Source organism: Sinohyriopsis cumingii, chromosome 7 (genome assembly GCF_028554795.1).
Source record: "Sinohyriopsis cumingii isolate HCF-2022 chromosome 7, ASM2855479v2, whole genome shotgun sequence".
Taxonomy (NCBI): Eukaryota; Metazoa; Mollusca; class Bivalvia; order Unionida; family Unionidae; genus Sinohyriopsis; species Sinohyriopsis cumingii.
The window spans coordinates 24,744,126-24,762,337 of NC_142967.1; the positions used below are offsets into that span (position 1 = coordinate 24,744,126).

An 18,212-nucleotide genomic window follows, 5' to 3' on the forward strand; every position below is an offset into this window, starting at 1 on the left:
AGCACATTAAAACTCTATTCCCAATGGAATTGAAAGAATGTAAATGAATAAAACAAAGCTCTATTCCAAATGGTATTGAAAGAATGTAAATGGAATAAAACAAAGCTCTATTCCAAATGGAATTGAAAGAATGTAAATGAATAAAACAAAGCTCTATTCCAAATGGAATTGAAAGAATGTAAATGAATAAAACAAAGCTCTATTCCAAATGGAACTGAAAGAATGTAAATGAATAAAACAAAGCTCTATTCCAAATGGTATTGAAAGAATGTAAATGAATAAAACAAAGCTCTATTCCAAATGGTATTGAAAGAATGTAAATGAATAAAACAAAGCTCTATTCCAAATGGTATTGAAAGAATGTAAATGAATAAAACAAAGCTCTATTCCAAATGGAATTGAAAGAATGTAAATGAATAAAACAAAGCTCTATTCCAAATGGTATTGAAAGAATGTAAATGAATAAAACAAAGCTCTATTCCAAATGGAATTGAAAGAATGTAAATGAATAAAACAAAGCTCTATTCCAAATGGTACTGAAAGAATGTAAATGGAAGAAAGAAAACAAATTGAAGCTCTATTCCAAATGGAAATGAAAGAATGTGAATGAAAAAACCCAGAAAGAAGCTCTATTCCAAATGGTATTGAAAGAATGTAAATGAAAAAAAAAAACATAGAAGCTCCATTATACAAAGGTATTGAAAGAATGTATATAAACAAACCACCCTGACGCTCTATTCCAAATGGTACTGAAAGAATGTATATATAGCAAAAAAACATTGAAGCTCTATTCCAAATGGCATTGAAAAATGTAAATGAAGAAAAAACACATTCAAGCTCTATTCCGAATGGTATTGACAAAATGTAAATGAAAAGAAACAAAAACCAATTAAGTTCTATTCCAAATGGTACTGAAAGAATGTAAATGAAAAAAATATTTGAACCTCTATTCCAAAAAAGGTATTGAAAGAATGTAAATTAAAAAAAAACATTGAAGCTCTATTCCAAATGGTACTGAACAAATGTAAATGAAAAAAACATTGAAGCCCTATTCCAAATGTTACTGAAAGAATGTAAATGAAAAAAACCAACAACATTGAAGCCCTATTCCAAATGCAGAGCTGCCAACCCTTCAGGCTTGCAAGTAATGAAAACAGGGATAAAAATGAGTCAATTTTGATATGAATTCGTGAAGCAATCTTGTTGGAACAAATGTTTAGCATGGTCTCCAGCTGATAAAGGTAGACCCTGTTGAACAAGAAAACTCACAAACAATGCTTCAGCATTGGTAGCTTGCAGGTCTTCTGTCGATGGCTTAAAATATTCCAGAGCTGAAATCTGCTGCGAGTTCTTAATTTTCCCAACCTCTATGTGCTTTTTGCTACCAATGAGCTTTCTCACATTGTCTCTGCCACCATTCCCAACGCTAAACTTTCTGGCACACTGTGTGCAAAAAGCCATATGTATATCAGTGTTTGATGGCTGAATGCATGGCCAACTTCCAAATGAAACTTCATGTTTTATGCAAGACATTTCTTTTTCCTTGGTGGTGAAGACATTTTCAAGATGTGATGCCGAATGGTTATTCAAAGCAGTGTTGGCAGCACATGTGTGGAGTGAAATTCCTGTTAGACCCCAGTTTCTCTCAAAAGCATTTGTAAAATTACTCTTATACATATAGATTAAAATATGCTAAAATGTTTGATACCAGGCCAACTGTATCAATTGGCTATAGTTCTACTAAAATCGCGACCAGCAGTACTGGACCATTTTGGCAATTGCTGATATCACGACTACCACTTAATGGGAAATTTGCTATTTTATTAAAGATTTAAAATATCTGAAAATTGGGGAATTCATGATTTTTTTTCTTCATGCGGTGTGAATCCGTGAATCTCTGAAAAAGTCATGAAATTCACACCAAAATTGTGAGGGTTGGCAGCTATGCAAATGGTACTGAAAAAATGTAAATGAAAAAAGAAACACTGAAGATCTATTTCAAATGGTATTGAAAGAATGTGTATGAAAAAGACACACTGAAGCTCTATTCCATATGGTATTGAAAGAATGTAAATGAAAAAAAAACATTGAAGCTCTATTCCAAATGGTATTGAAAGAATGTAAATAAAAAAACACTGAAGCTCTATTTCAAATGGTATTGAAAGAATGTGCATGAAAAAGACACATTGAAGCTCTATTCCAAATGGTACTGAAAGAATGTAAATGAAAGAAAAACACACTGAAGCTCAATTCAAAATGGTACTGAAAGAATGTATATGAAAACAAAACACATTGATATTAATCAATGGTGTGGACATATGAATAAACATGCATACAAATGGCAAAGTCCAACTTCTACCAAGGCAGGCTTGACAATAAAATGATTGTTCTTTCAATTCATGTAAAGCTTGCAAATAACTGTAACCCAGTTAGATCTGATGTAATGTAATGTACCAGAAGATAAAATGACCTCGATATGCTGTTACAGACCCAAATCTGCTTATATAATGTACCACAAGGTAAACAGACCAATATATGATGTTGCAAAATCTACTACACATTAATTAGTCCCAGATCGGCTTCACTCTGCACAATATACCAAAAGATAAACAGATTTGGATCTGCTGTTGCACAATTTACCAAACTATAAACACCCAGATCTGCTGTTGCACAATTTACCACTAAACAGACCCAGATCTGCTGATGCACAATTTACCAAACTATAAACAGACCCAGATCTGCTGTTGCACAATTTACCAAACTATAAACAGATCCAGATCTGCTGCTGCACAATTTACCAAACTATAAACAGATCCAGTATCTGTTGCACAATTTATCACTATAAACAGACCCAAATCTGCTGTTGCACAATTTACCAAACTATAAACAGATCCAGATCTGCTGTTGCACAATTTACCACTATAAACAGACCCAGATCTGCTGTTGCACAATTTACCAAACTATAAACAGACCCAGATCTGTTGTTGCACAATTTACCACTATAAACAGACCCAGATTTGCTGTTGCACAATTTACCACTAAACAGACCCAGATCTGCTGTTGCACAATTTACTACTATAAACAGACCCAGATCTGCTGTTGAACAATTTACCAAACTATAAACAGACCCAGATCTGCTGTTGCACAATTTACCAAACTATAAACAGACCCAGATCTGTTGCACAATTTACTACTATAAACAGACCCAGATCTGCTGTTGAACAATTTACCAAACTATAAACAGACCCAGATCTGCTGTTGCACAATTTACCAAACTATAAACAGACCCAGATCTGCTGTTGCACAATTTACCAAACTATAAACAGACCCAGATCTGCTGTTGCACAATTTACCAAACTATAAACAGATCCAGATCTGCTGTTGCACAATTTACCAAACTATAAACAGACCCAGATCTGCTGTTGCACAATTTACCACTATAAACAGATCCAGATCTGCTGTTGCACAATTTACCAAACTATAAACAGACCCAGATCTGCTGTTGCACAATTTACCACTATAAAAAGATCCAGATCTGCTGTTGCACAATTTACCAAACTATAAACAGATCCAGATCTGCTGTTGCACAATTTACCAAACTATAAACAGACCCAGATCTGCTGTTGCACAATTTACCACTATAAACAGACCCAGATCTGCTGTTGCACAATTTACCACTATAAACAGATCCAGATCTGCTGTTGCACAATTTACCAAACTATAAACAGATCCAGATCTGCTGTTGCACAATTTACCAAACTATAAACAGACCCAGATCTGCTGTTGCACAATTTACCAATCTATGTACAACAGACTTGGATCTGCTTCTGGAATACAAGAGCCAGACTTTGACCTGCTGTTGCAAAATGTACAAAACCAGATCTAATGATGCATAATGTATAAAACAGACACAAATTGTTTGTTGTATAATGTATCACATTAGAGTTAGACCCATAATGCATAATGTATATAACACACGCAATGTTTTTGTTGTGTAATGTATCACATTCGAGTTAGACCCATAATGCATAATGTATAAAACACACACAATGTTTTTGTTGTGTAATGTATCACATTCGAGTTAGACCCATAATGCATAATAAATAAAACACAATGTTTTTGGTTGTGTAATGTATCACATTTGACTTAGACCCATAATGCATAATGTATAAAACAGACACAAATTTTTTGTTGTGTAATGTATCACATTCGAGTTAGACCCATAATGCATAATGTACAACAAGATAAACATAAATCAGGATCAGCTGATGATATACAATACATTGCACGATAAAATCAACTCTTCTGTCACATGATACTGCCCTGAATTTATCTAAAGGTGAAATCCCACATTGTACCAAGATGTGGGGTGGGGGCAGAATGTGTGGAGTTTCACAAATGGTCTACTGTACTAGGTACAACATACAAAACACAGACCTTACTCTTTCCATTCCTGCTATCTTGCCACTAACAATCGCATCAATTATCAAAGGTGCTCAAAATTTATATGGCATTTTATTTAAATCCTGTGCCATTGTCTGCCAATTTTTCTCCTTAAAATTAAAGATATATGCTAGTGTAGTATTTTTTCAAGATTGTATAAATCATGCAAGAGTGTGTGTGCATAATTTGGATTTTTAATGTAGCTTTAACAAGTTTTTAGTCACATCGTTACAATGTTTGCAGTGTGACACTTTATAGTGATGTCTAGCAATGGTGTATCAAGCTGCAGACATGTCCCACCCAGTCACATTATCCTGACGATATCACTTTTATAAATCTCTGGTATGACTCTGCCAGAGTTTGAACCTGCAACCTCCCACATCCATGGCAGATGCTCTAACCACTTAGGCCACCAGAGCAATCTAAAGCAAAAGACTAACTTTCTTAACAAAGAAAGAAATGGACATCTTTACTTTAGGAATAAAAGTTTATAAGCTGGAAAAGACAATTTTAAAGAACGAGGGTAACCTTAAAACTACTGTATATACTCATACACAAGTCCAATCCAACTTTACGAACCCAGATTTACCATTGCAAAACATGCTGGCAGATCAGGGTCTATGTTGTTTGCATTTGTATTCAACTTATAATAACTATTATACCTTAGTTAATATTGGCAATGATAAGCTGAAGATAAGTTAGATTTGAATTTCAACATACATGTACATAGCAATAGTGCTGATATTTCCTGGAACACAAGATAGTCACACTACAGTATTCTACTGTGCAAAATTGGGCAACTACTTGGAAAATTCCAGTGCTAGCCTACATTATACTACAGATCTGGGTCAATACCGCTGGATATGTTATAGATGGTGTGTAAAAGGAAGTCAAGTCTCACCCTGCTCTGCCCATCCCAGCAAGTAACCATGGCCTGGGTCTTGGAAGCCATCAAAATCTCGTGACAACTCCTGATACATATTCTTCAAGCTGAAATAAAACCAGACACCAAATTCTGAATGAAATGAATCCAGATACCTAACTCTACATAAATGTAAAGGTCAGTTTAAAGGTTATGAAATGAACTGCATCTAGTGATAGGTCTTACCATGCCCCTAGTAACAGATTCTATGTTTCTGCAAACTGGAATTACCATGCCTGCTAGTAAGAGGTTTTACCTTGCCCCTAGTAATAGGTCTCTGTCTCTGCAAACTGGAATTACTATGCCCTTAGTAATAGGTCTATGTCTCTGCAAATTGGAATTACTATGCCCCTAGTAATAGGTCTATGTCTATGCAAACTGGAATTACTATGCCCACTAATAAGAAGTATTACTATGCTTCCAGCAAGAGGTCTTTCTGTTATTCTAACAAGAAGTCTTATAATGTGTGGCAACAGTCATTCTATACCTCTACCAAACTGTCATTAGACTTAAATTTAGTATGATTTCTCTAACATACAGTAACTGAGAGTGCATGACTACATGGACAGACAGATGGACAGATGGATGGAAGGATAAGGATAACACTACATGAACCTTCTGCATTCATAAGGGTACATAAAACCATCTAAGGCCATGATGGGACTTAATGTGACCCCTGAATGCCTGAACCCATATTAAAACTTTTTGGGGGGGCAAGATGCTCAAGCTCTGAACCATAAAATCTGATATCTTAGCATATCTATATCAATAAAATTAACATGCTGGAAGAAAGTAAAGATTCTTTAAACGACGAATTGTCAAATACTTGGAACTTTGAGTATTTAGAGTCCAAGAGTTCAAATCAAGCATCTATAAACATCATAAGCATGACAAACCTTCAACAGGCAGGAAGGCAACTGTGCCTTGTAAGATTATTTTTACCCCTGGGTTTCAAAGATCACTTGTTCAACAGTCGTAGACCAGTTGTAAATTTTCTTATAAGGATGACGTATTGTGCCTAATGATCAGAATTTCCCAAGAAACACTAAGAAAATGAAATGTTCATTTAATTCCTTCAAAATTTTTAAGTCTCTAGAAAATGTAGTGGGAGGGTTTAAAACTAATTTTAATCATGTAATATAAAGCTGCTATGTGTGTGATTTGGATTTTTAATATAGCTTTAAAAAAAATTCAGTCATATCGCTATCATGTCTGCAGTATTGCAGTTTATAGTAATTTCCCACCCAATCACATTATCCTGACAACAGGCTGACCAGTCCTAAAACTAACCTCTTAATGCTGAGCGCCAAGCAAGGCAGCTGCGAGTACCATTATTAAAAGTCTTTGGTATGACTCAGTTGAGGCTCGAACCCATGATCTCCCACATCCAAGGCAGATGCTCTAACCACTTAGGCCACTGAAGTGGTCATAATATAGCTGCTATAATTGCATTACCATGTCTCTTCCATGTCCAGTCCATGGAGATTATTCATACTTACAATTATTATTGTAAGTCTAAAATAAGAAGCTCTATACCTTAGTTCACTTCTGTCTGATCAAAAATTTTCTCCCAGGCTTGGACCATACATGAAGGAATTCTTTTCAGTAAAATCCCCCCCCACACCCCAATTTTAAGAGAATGAATTACTGGTTATTATTGCATTCCTGAACTAACCAGCCAGGCTGGACACTAATGGCTTAAAATAAACTGTCCAGCAAACTGGTGGATGGCCTGACAACCTGATGGGCTGAAAAAATTGGACCCAAAACATCAATGCCCTCACACTGGTACAACACTGGTTGAAGGTAAAATGATACGTGGAGTGATATAGTCAGGATACATCTTTCATGACATCAGCAAACAATGATTCAAAAAGGCTGCAGCAATAGTCTTGATATCATGGGCTTTGATTTTCATCAGAAAAATCTCTCTAGACTTGTCAGATCTTTCAACAGACTGAACAATCTATCTTGAGATGGTAGGTGCCAAAATAACAGAAGTACCTTCAAGAGGGAGAAACACTATCACTAGAAACCTAAAAGCAACCACCAATGCTCTATCACTGGTACCACTTGGTGCCTAGAAACCTACAACCAATCACCAATGCTCTATCACTGGTGTTCTGCACCTGGCAAATGTCACTTATGACAGTACCTGATGACTTGTGTCTGGTGACAGATCTTTTACAGCTGTCACCTGACCTATTTCTCAGTGCCTAGTTTAAGATGACAGACTCTGCTGTTGCTTATGCATTATGTGGTGTTTGGGAAATGAAGTCAGTGATGTAGACTCTACTGGGGAGTCTCTCTTCAATGAACTTGACACTAATGAATGAGATCTCATTTTTAACCCGTGTCCACTTGAGAGAAAAAACAAACATGTTTCGCCGGAGTTGAAATTCACTACTGGGTTCTGGTAACTTTCCTCAACCAAGAGTGCCAAGGATCCCTCCCATTAGGTAGCTCACAACTTCCATACCCTTATGGGGCCTTCCCTAAAAGGGAAAGTAGGATAGACCAATCTGTGAATGGAGTGGGTCTACCAGAGATGAAAAGAAAGTAGCAGGTTTCTTCTTCTTGGCCCTATAGCAGTACCAAAACATCACCAAGTCCCATACTTCAACAGGTCAAAGACAAAAAGTGGGACAAACGTCTGTGTGTACAGAGTAAATGTTCAGCAGGTGGGGGCTTTGTGTTTCCCAAGCAGGTGGGGTCTGTGTATCCCAAGCATCTATTTCTAGAAATGGGTTGGAAATACTTACCCTAATAACAGTTACTAATACAGGGATGAAAAACAAAGAAACACTGCTTTCAGGGAATGAGATCAGAAGCAGTCAGATACCATGAGATTAGTAAATCTATGAGTTTGCATAATTTATGTAGCCAAATTTCTAGTAGTATAAGCTGTCACCATCGAGAATTTGAGGAAGGACTGGTAAGTTTCTTGATCTGCTAGTCCTTCTGGCCACTAAAAATGTCAACAGGTTCCTGCCTGTTGGAAATAATCCAGGTAATAAAATGGGCAGCCGGGTACCAGTTAAAAGTTTATAAAATACCCCCCCCCCCCACAAAAGAAAAAACATTTCCAAGTTCTGATCAATGATATCAGGAGTGAGCGAGACACAAAATAATGGTTACAGTTCAAGGCTTGTGTCATGTGACTATTGGCTGCTGTGCATTTATCCATCTTTAAACCTCCCTAGTTCCTTATTTTCTATTTATAGTAACTGTACATGAAACAGTTCCAAGAAAACAGACAGGTTTCTTGAATGTGAAACCAATTGTCACAGATTAGTTTCTTTACACACATATGCAACGGACCAGTCTAAACTGAAAACAAAAATGGCACCAAATATTAAGGGAAAGAGATCTAATTAATGCGATTCATGGATGTTACCATTCACGAAAGTTAGACATGAAGACTAGTTAAGTGAGTGTTATGCATCAATAAATTTGTTTTGTATCTATACTCTTGTACTAACTGCTAATCCAAATGGATTTAGCCAATTTGTGACAAGAATTTTAATGCAGATCCAGGTAAGTAGCAAAATTAAAGTTAAGTTTTCATATATTTTCTGTAATTATGGCATTTAATATACAGACTGCTCTTTTATGCTCAGATTATGCTTCTTTGCCATTTATATAAGTAATAATTACACTTATACCTTTCTTGGGGGTCAGCATGTATGAACCAACAACAAAGCAGTTCAGGTTTACATTTAATAGAATTTCTCTTTGATTGGGTACACAATTGGCAGAATCGACAGGTACCCGGTAGAAGTTTCCGAAAATCTGACACGACTACTGGCACAAAGAAACTTCTATTATATTCTATGTTTAGCTTTGCTAGTGAGGTACTCAAAGCGCTCAAATACAACAATATACGAAAATTCTGGAAAGGTTTGGGAAAAAATAATAATACAACAGAAAATGGATATGATTGAAAGAAGAAAGTCAAAGGGAAAAAAGGGAGATATTCCAACTGTTGGAAGTGGATTTAGGTATTAGACTTGGGTCATGTTCTTTTATTCTGGACCTCTAATTACTATCTGGAGGAAATAAAATACTTGGACTGGGGATCAACACCTGGAACAACAATGCGAAAATAGATGGTAATGCATTAAAAGTACATGTCAAAGTATCAATTAAAAAATTCAGTCCAAAAATAACTGTATAGCAGTAAAGAAATTTGAATCTTAAAACTATTATTTTTAAACATTTCTCCTTACCTTGGAGGTGCTGGAACTCCCTTTTTGACACTGAAAGACAGCCCTAAAAATGACAAAATGAAGATGTTAATAAATCTAACAAGTTATAACAAAATTATAACCATCATCAATATCTGTACCACCATCATCACAATTCTCAACACAGTATATACTACAGTCAAACCCACTTATCTCAACCTCAGTTATTTCGAGAACCCATGTCATGTTTTTTTCCAGTCACGAGAAAAGCCTTCTTTGTTATGCCAATTTTTCTCCACTTATCTCGACCTCTGTTAAGTCAATAACCCAGTTATGTCAGGCATAAGTTTCGGTCCAAAGTAACGTGCACCCGCTTAATTCAATGAAATGCAACTGTTGATGTCCATCTCTGAGAAATGATCCAGCATTTCTGCTATTACCGGTACCGCGTACCAGCAAGGATGGAAAAAGTCAGTAGATGACCAAATTTTACCAGTACAAATGTCAATCAACCAATGCATGGTTTATCACTTGCACAGAGTGGAGAAGATTATCTTGTAAACAATACTTTAGAGTAAAGAAACATTTCTGACCTCAACATAAGCAGGACATCACATGTCAACACCACACAATATAGTTCGTCCCACACAGCATCGTGAAATTGATGTTATTTGTAACTCAGGTTACCATCAATAAATGAAGCTGAAAATACCTTATTTGCTTTAGATAATATATTTAAAACAAATTCAGTAACAGTTAAAGTGTTTCCATACATGGTGTGAGTGTAAGCCTTAACTTCAGCATGGCTAGATCACGTGACTCACAATAATCTACAAATAGAAACCCACAAAATTCCAAACTAAACTGGTCCCCCCTAAATCTTGGTTATTAATTTGTTTTGAACAAGGGTAAATAAAAGCACCATTGGTATTGTATAAGAAAATCCGTAGTGCCTAGTATTTTTTTAAAATGAAATTGTCAATTGCTGTGCCATGTTTTCATATTCTTCAACACAAATGGTATGAAGCTGAAAGTGACGGACAGGATTAACGTCTGTGAAACAGAAAGAAGGGTGCTTTCATTTGTATTATTTTTATCTTGAATATCAAAGTCTTGCAATCCATCAAGAAACCTGCAAAATTCCAAACTAACCTGGTCCCCCCTTACCCCCCCACAAACACCTGGTTATTAATTTGTTTTGTACAAGAGTATATAAAAGCACCATCAGTATTGTATAAGAAAATCCGTAGTGCCCAGTATTTGTTTAATGAAATTGTCAATAGCTGTGCCATGATTTCATATTCTTCAACACAAATGGTATGAAGCTGAAAGTGATATGGGACTACAACTGTATCAATGGAGTAAGTCTGTTTCTAGCTGTATGAATATAATAAGTTGGTTTCATACAGAATTTGATGTTGAGACAGTTAACTTTAAAGACTTGAAACACATTTTACAGTTTGTCTGTACATGCATGGTTCCCATGCATCCCTAATATAAATTTCCAGGTCTTTTCCAGACGAAATTAACTTTTTTTTCATGCTTATTTGTTATGTCTTTAATCCACTGATAGACTAGACAAAACTTGGCATAGATGAAACCCGACCCGGCACTCGCCATCTGCATTAATAGTTACATGACTTCACAACTTTCAAACAACATCAGAAGTCCAATAGTCATGTGATATCAACAACAAACTCCTTTTTAATGTGTTGTACAAAATTTCAATTATATTAAATGAAAGTCTGATACCTTTTGTAAAAACCTGAAAGAACATATAATTTTCAACACATTTATTTCAAGAACAACTACAAGAAACTTGGCCAATCTGATTCATCAAGCATAGTAGTCTGGTTCTCTGCTTTGTATGCTCCCTGTGTGAGAAAGTACATGTCAACATGGTTGTCACATGATACTACAAAACTCCGGAAGTAGGTCTTGGAATAAATATAGAGAATTCTGTGCCATTTCGTTTTTGTATTTTTATTACAACCAGTATACGTCTTTCATTTTTAAAAAATTCTACAATATTTGAAAATGATGGTTGTGAGATTCTGTGTGCTCATGCGACTAGTAATCGAAATTGCAAGTACCAGCTAAAATTTCATCAACACATTAGTTGCATCGTCTTTCAGCAGATTAAAGGCATAAAGATTTTAATAAGAAATTTCTGAGAAAATAAATAATTTTCATATCGATTTTATGCTGCTATAACTTGATTTAATGTTAAAGTTTGCTAGCCCATCCACTAAGTGGCTATGGTGCCAGGGTCCAGTTTCGTAATTGGCCCCTGGCAAATTTCTTAACTTAAGGCTATGGTGTGACTTTTTCACCTATTATTGTTTACTATTTAAAGATATGGATATATTTGTAAACTAGGTGTTTCAGGCTTAAAACTGATGTCAGGAATGTACACCTTCCATAGTTACTCTGCAGTATCTTGATAGTGAAATACCAATAGTTGGCTAGGAAGAAGAGCTAGCCTCCCATAGCATTAAACACATGGGTTTGGGGCAAGCAGAATATCTAAAAAAAACAGCTTGGATGACAACTATTTTCAGTTGCATCAGCCTGTTTAGTACACACTGTTTTACAGAACTGTCATCTAGGAAAAGGGCTTGTGTTTGCACTATAAGCATCACATGGTGTCAAAAATGACCTTATGACATGAAAACTGCAGGTAGAAATTTGGGGTTGGGGTGCATAAACTTCTGCTATGAACTGCTATTGACTTTGGTCAAGTGGATAATATTCTTATGCTTTGTTTTAATATAGGTATCCAAAAATATGGACCTTTTTGACCTCACTTGTGTATTTAATTTGTTTAAATTTTTTATACTAGGTTGCTCATTGCAGTATTAAATTTGTACATAAAAACCGGCCCCTGCCCTCTATGCTTTAATGCCACCATGTTCTCCTCTTGTGATGCTAGACTGGTTTTTAAACCCTCCATATAAAAAAAGATATGGATATCAAACTGTCTGTGAAACAAAAAGTCTACTAGACCAATCTAATCCACTGAGTGTTTGATGACTGCCTTAATGCTATAGAGTTGATGAGAAACCCCCCTGTCCATCCTAGATGGTGAGTGATACACATTGTAGTGATGGCATATAAGCATACCAAATTTCTTCCCTTAATTTACCATGGCTTTCTAGTAATTGAGCAGAAGGGAAAATGTAAAATATTGAGCCATAACTATGGCCATAAAGACAGGACCCCTAATGTTGTATGTGACTTGCCTTCGAGTGATAATACGTTGGGAAGACAGGACCCCTTATGTTGTGTGTGACTTGCCTTCTAGTGATAATACATTAGGAAGACAGGACCCCTAATGTTGTATGTGACTTGACTTCTAGTGATGATGCATTAGGAAGACAGAACCTTATAATGTTGTATGTGACTAGCCTTCTAGTGACGATGCATTAGGAAGATAGGACTAATGATGATGCATTAGGAAGACAGGACCCCTAAAGTTGTATTTGACTTGTCATCTATTGATGATGAAATAGGAAGACAGGACCCCTAATGTTGTATGTGACTTGCCTTCTAGCAATGATGCATCAGAAGACAGGATCCCTCATGTTGTATGTGACTTGCCTTCTTGTGATGCCTTCATGGAAGAGTCACAAAGACAAGCTGTACATGAGGAGAAACAATGCCTGAACACACACACCCTCCCAAATCTGGTAGACATGGGTGTGATACTTTGCTTGTGTGGTGGCCATATTGGATGTCAGATTGGCACCATGTTCATTATGACCAACTGTAAATCATTAAGTCTTTTGGTTAAAACCACACAGCAATGTAACTTTCTCTCTAAGAGGAGTTGCAAGACCATCTTCAAGATGGCTAGCGTGTTGGCCATTTTGAGCATATCAGCACCACTTTTATTCCAACTAATCATCAGGTCATTTAGTTAAAACCACTGTTAATATGACTATCCATGTAGCAACAAAATGATTTTCAACATGGCTGACATCAGATTGGGACTATTATCATTTAGGACCAACCAGACACTATAAAAAGTCTTTCAGTGAAAACCACATGTTGATAGACCATCCATTTAGGAAGTGTAGCAATATTAAGATTGCCGTGATGGCCATATTAGAGGTCAGAATGGCACCATTTTCATTTAAGACCAACTAGACATCAAAATCTCATGTTGATATGACTATCCCGTCAGGGGGAAGAGCAATTAAAGTTTTCAAGACTGCCACTGTGGTGGTCATTTTGGAAGTCCAACAAAAAGCATTTTCAGTTATGACTATCTAGACCATTGGATGAATGTGTGAGTGTGTCTGAAGTTTCAAAGAGACCATTGGATGAATGTGTGAGTGTGTGTAAAGTTTCAAAGAGACTAGAATATTTAGCAGAAGGAGGATCATGAATGCCTGGCCCATGTTCAACAATCATCTATGACAGGAACTTATATTTTTGTGATACAATTTTTTATTTATTTCAGTCACAGTGACCTTGACCTTTGGACACCAAAAGCTGGAAGGATACTTTCTTACACTAAGCGCAAGCCATGCATAAAATTTGGTCCAGGTATGTTATGAGTCTAACTTTTGAGGAATGATTGTAAAGTCCACAAATTCTGCAATTAGCACGATGATGTGCTCAACCTGTGTGTTGTATTATCGACATTTTCCTTTTTAAATCTGTGAAGCATTTTTGATTGGTCCTTTTTCTCAACTGACATGTTTAAAAAGAGCCCCCTCCACTTTTTGGTCACAGAACATACATCAGTAACATCAATAAAGCCTGTTTCGCTTAGCATGTAGCACCACTTTTTTGTTCTGCAATATGGCATGTTCTGCTAACTAAATATTTTATCACAATATAATGAATCTATGAGAAACGTTTTCAATTTGATGAACCTGTCCTGTTTTCTTGGAAATGTGTCATATATAGTTGATATAAAAAGGAAAATACATGAAAGTCAATTATGGACAAATGTGCTTTATGTAGCACTCATTTTATGTGTAAATATTCTCAAATTTAAATGATGTTTAAGATTAAAGAGATGATAATAAAAATAACAAACACAACTTTTTATTGCTATCATTTTTTTTTTACTTTACCAAAAAAAAAGTAAAATCCAAATACAGGCAAACGCAAGACCTAATGATGTAAAACAAGTGTAATGATTACACCAAAAACAACATGGTTTGCAGAAATGTGCATCCTGTCCTAATTTGTGGAGAAATGGCGTACAAGGCCAAACAAACAAGATATCCAGTCAACTGACCTAGCCTAATTGTTTTGGCTCTGTAACTTGTTATCATGCAGCAAAGCAAAACAAAAACATATCTGTACTGACCATATCCCATTTTACACCTCAGAACCAGCAACGTCTTCTAGGTAAGAGATATTCTGAGAGTTACGTGAAAGAAATTAACACCAACCTTCCTACCTCATTTTTTCAAACCATTACTAGATCCAGACTCAGTTTAAATTTTGCCTAATGTTTGGTATATAACTTACCATGTGCCTGGTTGGGGTGGTATATAACTTACCATGTGCCTGGTTGGGGTGGTATATAACTTGCCATGTGCCTGGTTGGGGTGGTATATAACTTACCATGTGCCTGGTTGGGACCATGATAAGGATCCTGGCCAAGTATAATCACATTCACCTGAAAAAGATTAGCTGTGTCACTCTCTGCAGAAACATTTCACTTACCTCAGAAACAAAAATGCATGTTTTCCTGGCTACAAATTTGCAGAGCTAAATCTCAAAATATCTGGATTTCATGCAATACTCTTACATGACTGAATGTACTGCAATATATTCCTGAAAGAACATCTGTTCTTCAAGCCACATTTAAATTGTTGAAACTGCTTTCATTTAATGTAGGAACCATATTAATATGCAAGAGGTAAGTCTTGTGTTTAAGGAGTTGGAATACTACAAAATGTTTTACCTGAGATACACGAGTTAATTTGGTATAATTGCAATGCCAGTAGCTGGTAAAGGAAAGCAACATTTCCATTGGTCACAATGTTACAACGTGATCAAAATGAGTTGTGTTCATTTCTGTATGAACTGTAAGGAGAACTACTTTTCCACTTCTATAAATAGAGTCACATGTACAGCATAAGATAAACACTGCCAGTGAAGGCAGACACAAAGTAAGCATTAAATGAAAACAACATTCTTACATTTAAAAAAAAACAATTGAATAAATTTGGCTTCCATTGGTTGAAGGACTGGTATTATGATGACTTTATTTATTACGATTGAGCAGGACAATCCCAAGTGCTATATATAGCTACGTAACAGAAAAATCCCAAACATGTATTACTACGCTCAATTAAGATTTCTAATTTTAATGATGCAAACAAAATAACATAACGAATAATTGAAATTTCAATTATAAGAGTTTAACGTTGTTTTTTCTGAGTTTATCGTGGTATAAACTGGCAGTTACCAATTCTCATAGCTTACATAATGCCCTTCGGGTGTTATTTGCTGTGTGAATCGGCAACTGACAGTTTATACCACGATAAACTCAGAAAAAACAACCTTAATCTCTTACATAAATGACTTTAATAACAGTAAAATCACAATTAATATTCTCAAATCCTCAAACATGAAACTCTTGCACACAGTGATTCTTTTTTCCTTCTTGAACCTCCCTAAAACAGAAAGTGTAATTTTCCATTCACTATATCCAAGGGAATGTTATCACATAATATCTTGTTAATTTCCAACTACAACTATGGTTTATATTACTGAAATGGGTTTTCTAATAAAATGAAATATTGATTCATCAATATTCAATCATATAATGACAACATCAACAAAATTTGTGGGTTCACTTTGACTAAAAAATAAGAAAAACATGATTTCAAATAATCTTGTGTCTTTTTGTTTATTCAAAACTTTAAACATTCATTATCACATATACCAACATCACAAATTTAAAAAAAAAATGAAGGAAACATTCACTTTCCAGCATTATATGTTTTGAATCGGACACTGTATATCAGATAGCATTCTACAAAGTTCAATGTCCACAAAATAAATCTGTGCATTGTTTAGGGCAAGGTTGTTGTTGTTGTTGTAGGGTTTAACGCCATTTTTCAGCACACGATAGGCTATACATGGCGGCCAGTATTAATGGTGGAGGAAGAACCCGGGAAAACCCCGGAAAGAACCACCGACCCACAAGAAGCTACTGGCAAGCTTTCTCACATACCCACATTAGCCGAATCCGAGACTCGAACCCACGCAGACAGAGGTGAGATGGCAGTGATCCGTAACGGAGAGCGCTTTAGACCACTCGGCCACTCGGGGCCCCGAGTTTAGGGCAAGGTTATTTTAGTGAATAAGGACAGTGCAAAGAAACTTACTCAATAATTATCAATTCAAATATATAATTATGAAAAAGTTTATGCTTCTGGCAGAAATGAATAAATCCATGGCCCAGTCATGTTTGAACATTGTCAGTTTCCTGCCATAAGCCTTTTGAACAAGGATTTATTTTACTCAGGTTCAAATAACCCTTTCCATCCAGAATTTACTTGGACATCATAGCCTGTATTATTTCCCTCCATTTGCTTTCTGGAAATATATGCACCAGTGCTTTTGCCAAGATGTCATCATCTCTTTTTACATTTTCTGTCAATGGTTACTGACCCTGTGTTTTCAACTGGTGCCCGAGCTAATTAAAACCAGTAAGACATTTCTGTCAGCCAATGAATTATACTGTCCTATGCTTCTTTTGGTGATCAGCATACTACTGAGCTTGGAATGCTCTCAATTCAATTAGTCTTAAATAAAACAATCTTTCATCTTCATGTCTTTTATATGTGCCTACAGCCCCCATAAAGAGTTTTTGCAGCAAAGATGAAAAATAATGTTCACTGGTGTAAGGGTGCAGTCTAAAATAATCCCTGCTACAACATATATTAACCTTCTGTAATATATTTAAACTTCAAAAAATATAAAATTGTTGATGCACCAATCCCACTCCTCATTAACACACTAGAGGTAGGCTGCATGGAGGACTAAAGTTAAAAGTTTTTATTATCTACTTGTCGTCATGAAACCTCATACCAAAAATGACAACATTCTCCTAACTAGTTCATATTAGCAAGTACAAGTACATCTAGGGTTGAATAATACAATAGCATAATATGTCTATAGATTACAGATTAGAAGTTTAAAAGTGAAATAATAACAACTTATTTTTTTACGGATGTGTGTGTGTGTGAGTGTGTGATTTGGATTTTAATGTAACTTTAAAATTTTTTTAGTCAAGTTGCGTAGGAGAAGTTGTGGGATTAATGCGATTTTTTAGCATACAAGGTGGAGTGGACGAAGAACTTGGTAAAAATCATCAATCCATGGGAAGCTACTGGCAAACTTTCTCACATACACTCATAAAGCACGCCTTAGACTCAAATCCATATGGACATATGAGAGATGGCCATAAAGATGAGCACTTTTGACCACTCAGTCACCTAGGGTACAGTTTAGAGGATAACCAAACTACTTTTGGAAGGTCAGGTTACTGATGCAAGGCAATCCCATAAGCTTTTCTAGTCTATGAACTGCACCTGCAGAGTTAACGATTAATTTTTTTTCTTAGCATTTCTAGTCCAAAGATTTAATGGTGGCTCAGGGAGAACAAATGACCAAAATATTTC

General features: G+C 35.8%; 1 protein-coding gene across 1 annotated transcript in view; it reads right to left on the bottom strand.

The window, feature by feature from the left end:
• The window catches only part of LOC149794905 (uncharacterized), a 45,457-nt gene that overhangs the window by 8,343 nt on the left and 18,902 nt on the right, over positions 1-18,212 (bottom strand). Inside the window, exons 4-6 of the mRNA XM_089964546.1 lie at positions 15,139-15,193; positions 9,595-9,637; positions 5,345-5,433 (exon numbers count right to left, since the gene is read on the bottom strand). Of these exons, the coding sequence (XP_089820672.1) occupies positions 5,345-5,433; positions 9,595-9,637; positions 15,139-15,193 (187 nt within the window). The remainder of the gene's footprint in view (positions 1-5,344; positions 5,434-9,594; positions 9,638-15,138; positions 15,194-18,212) is intronic.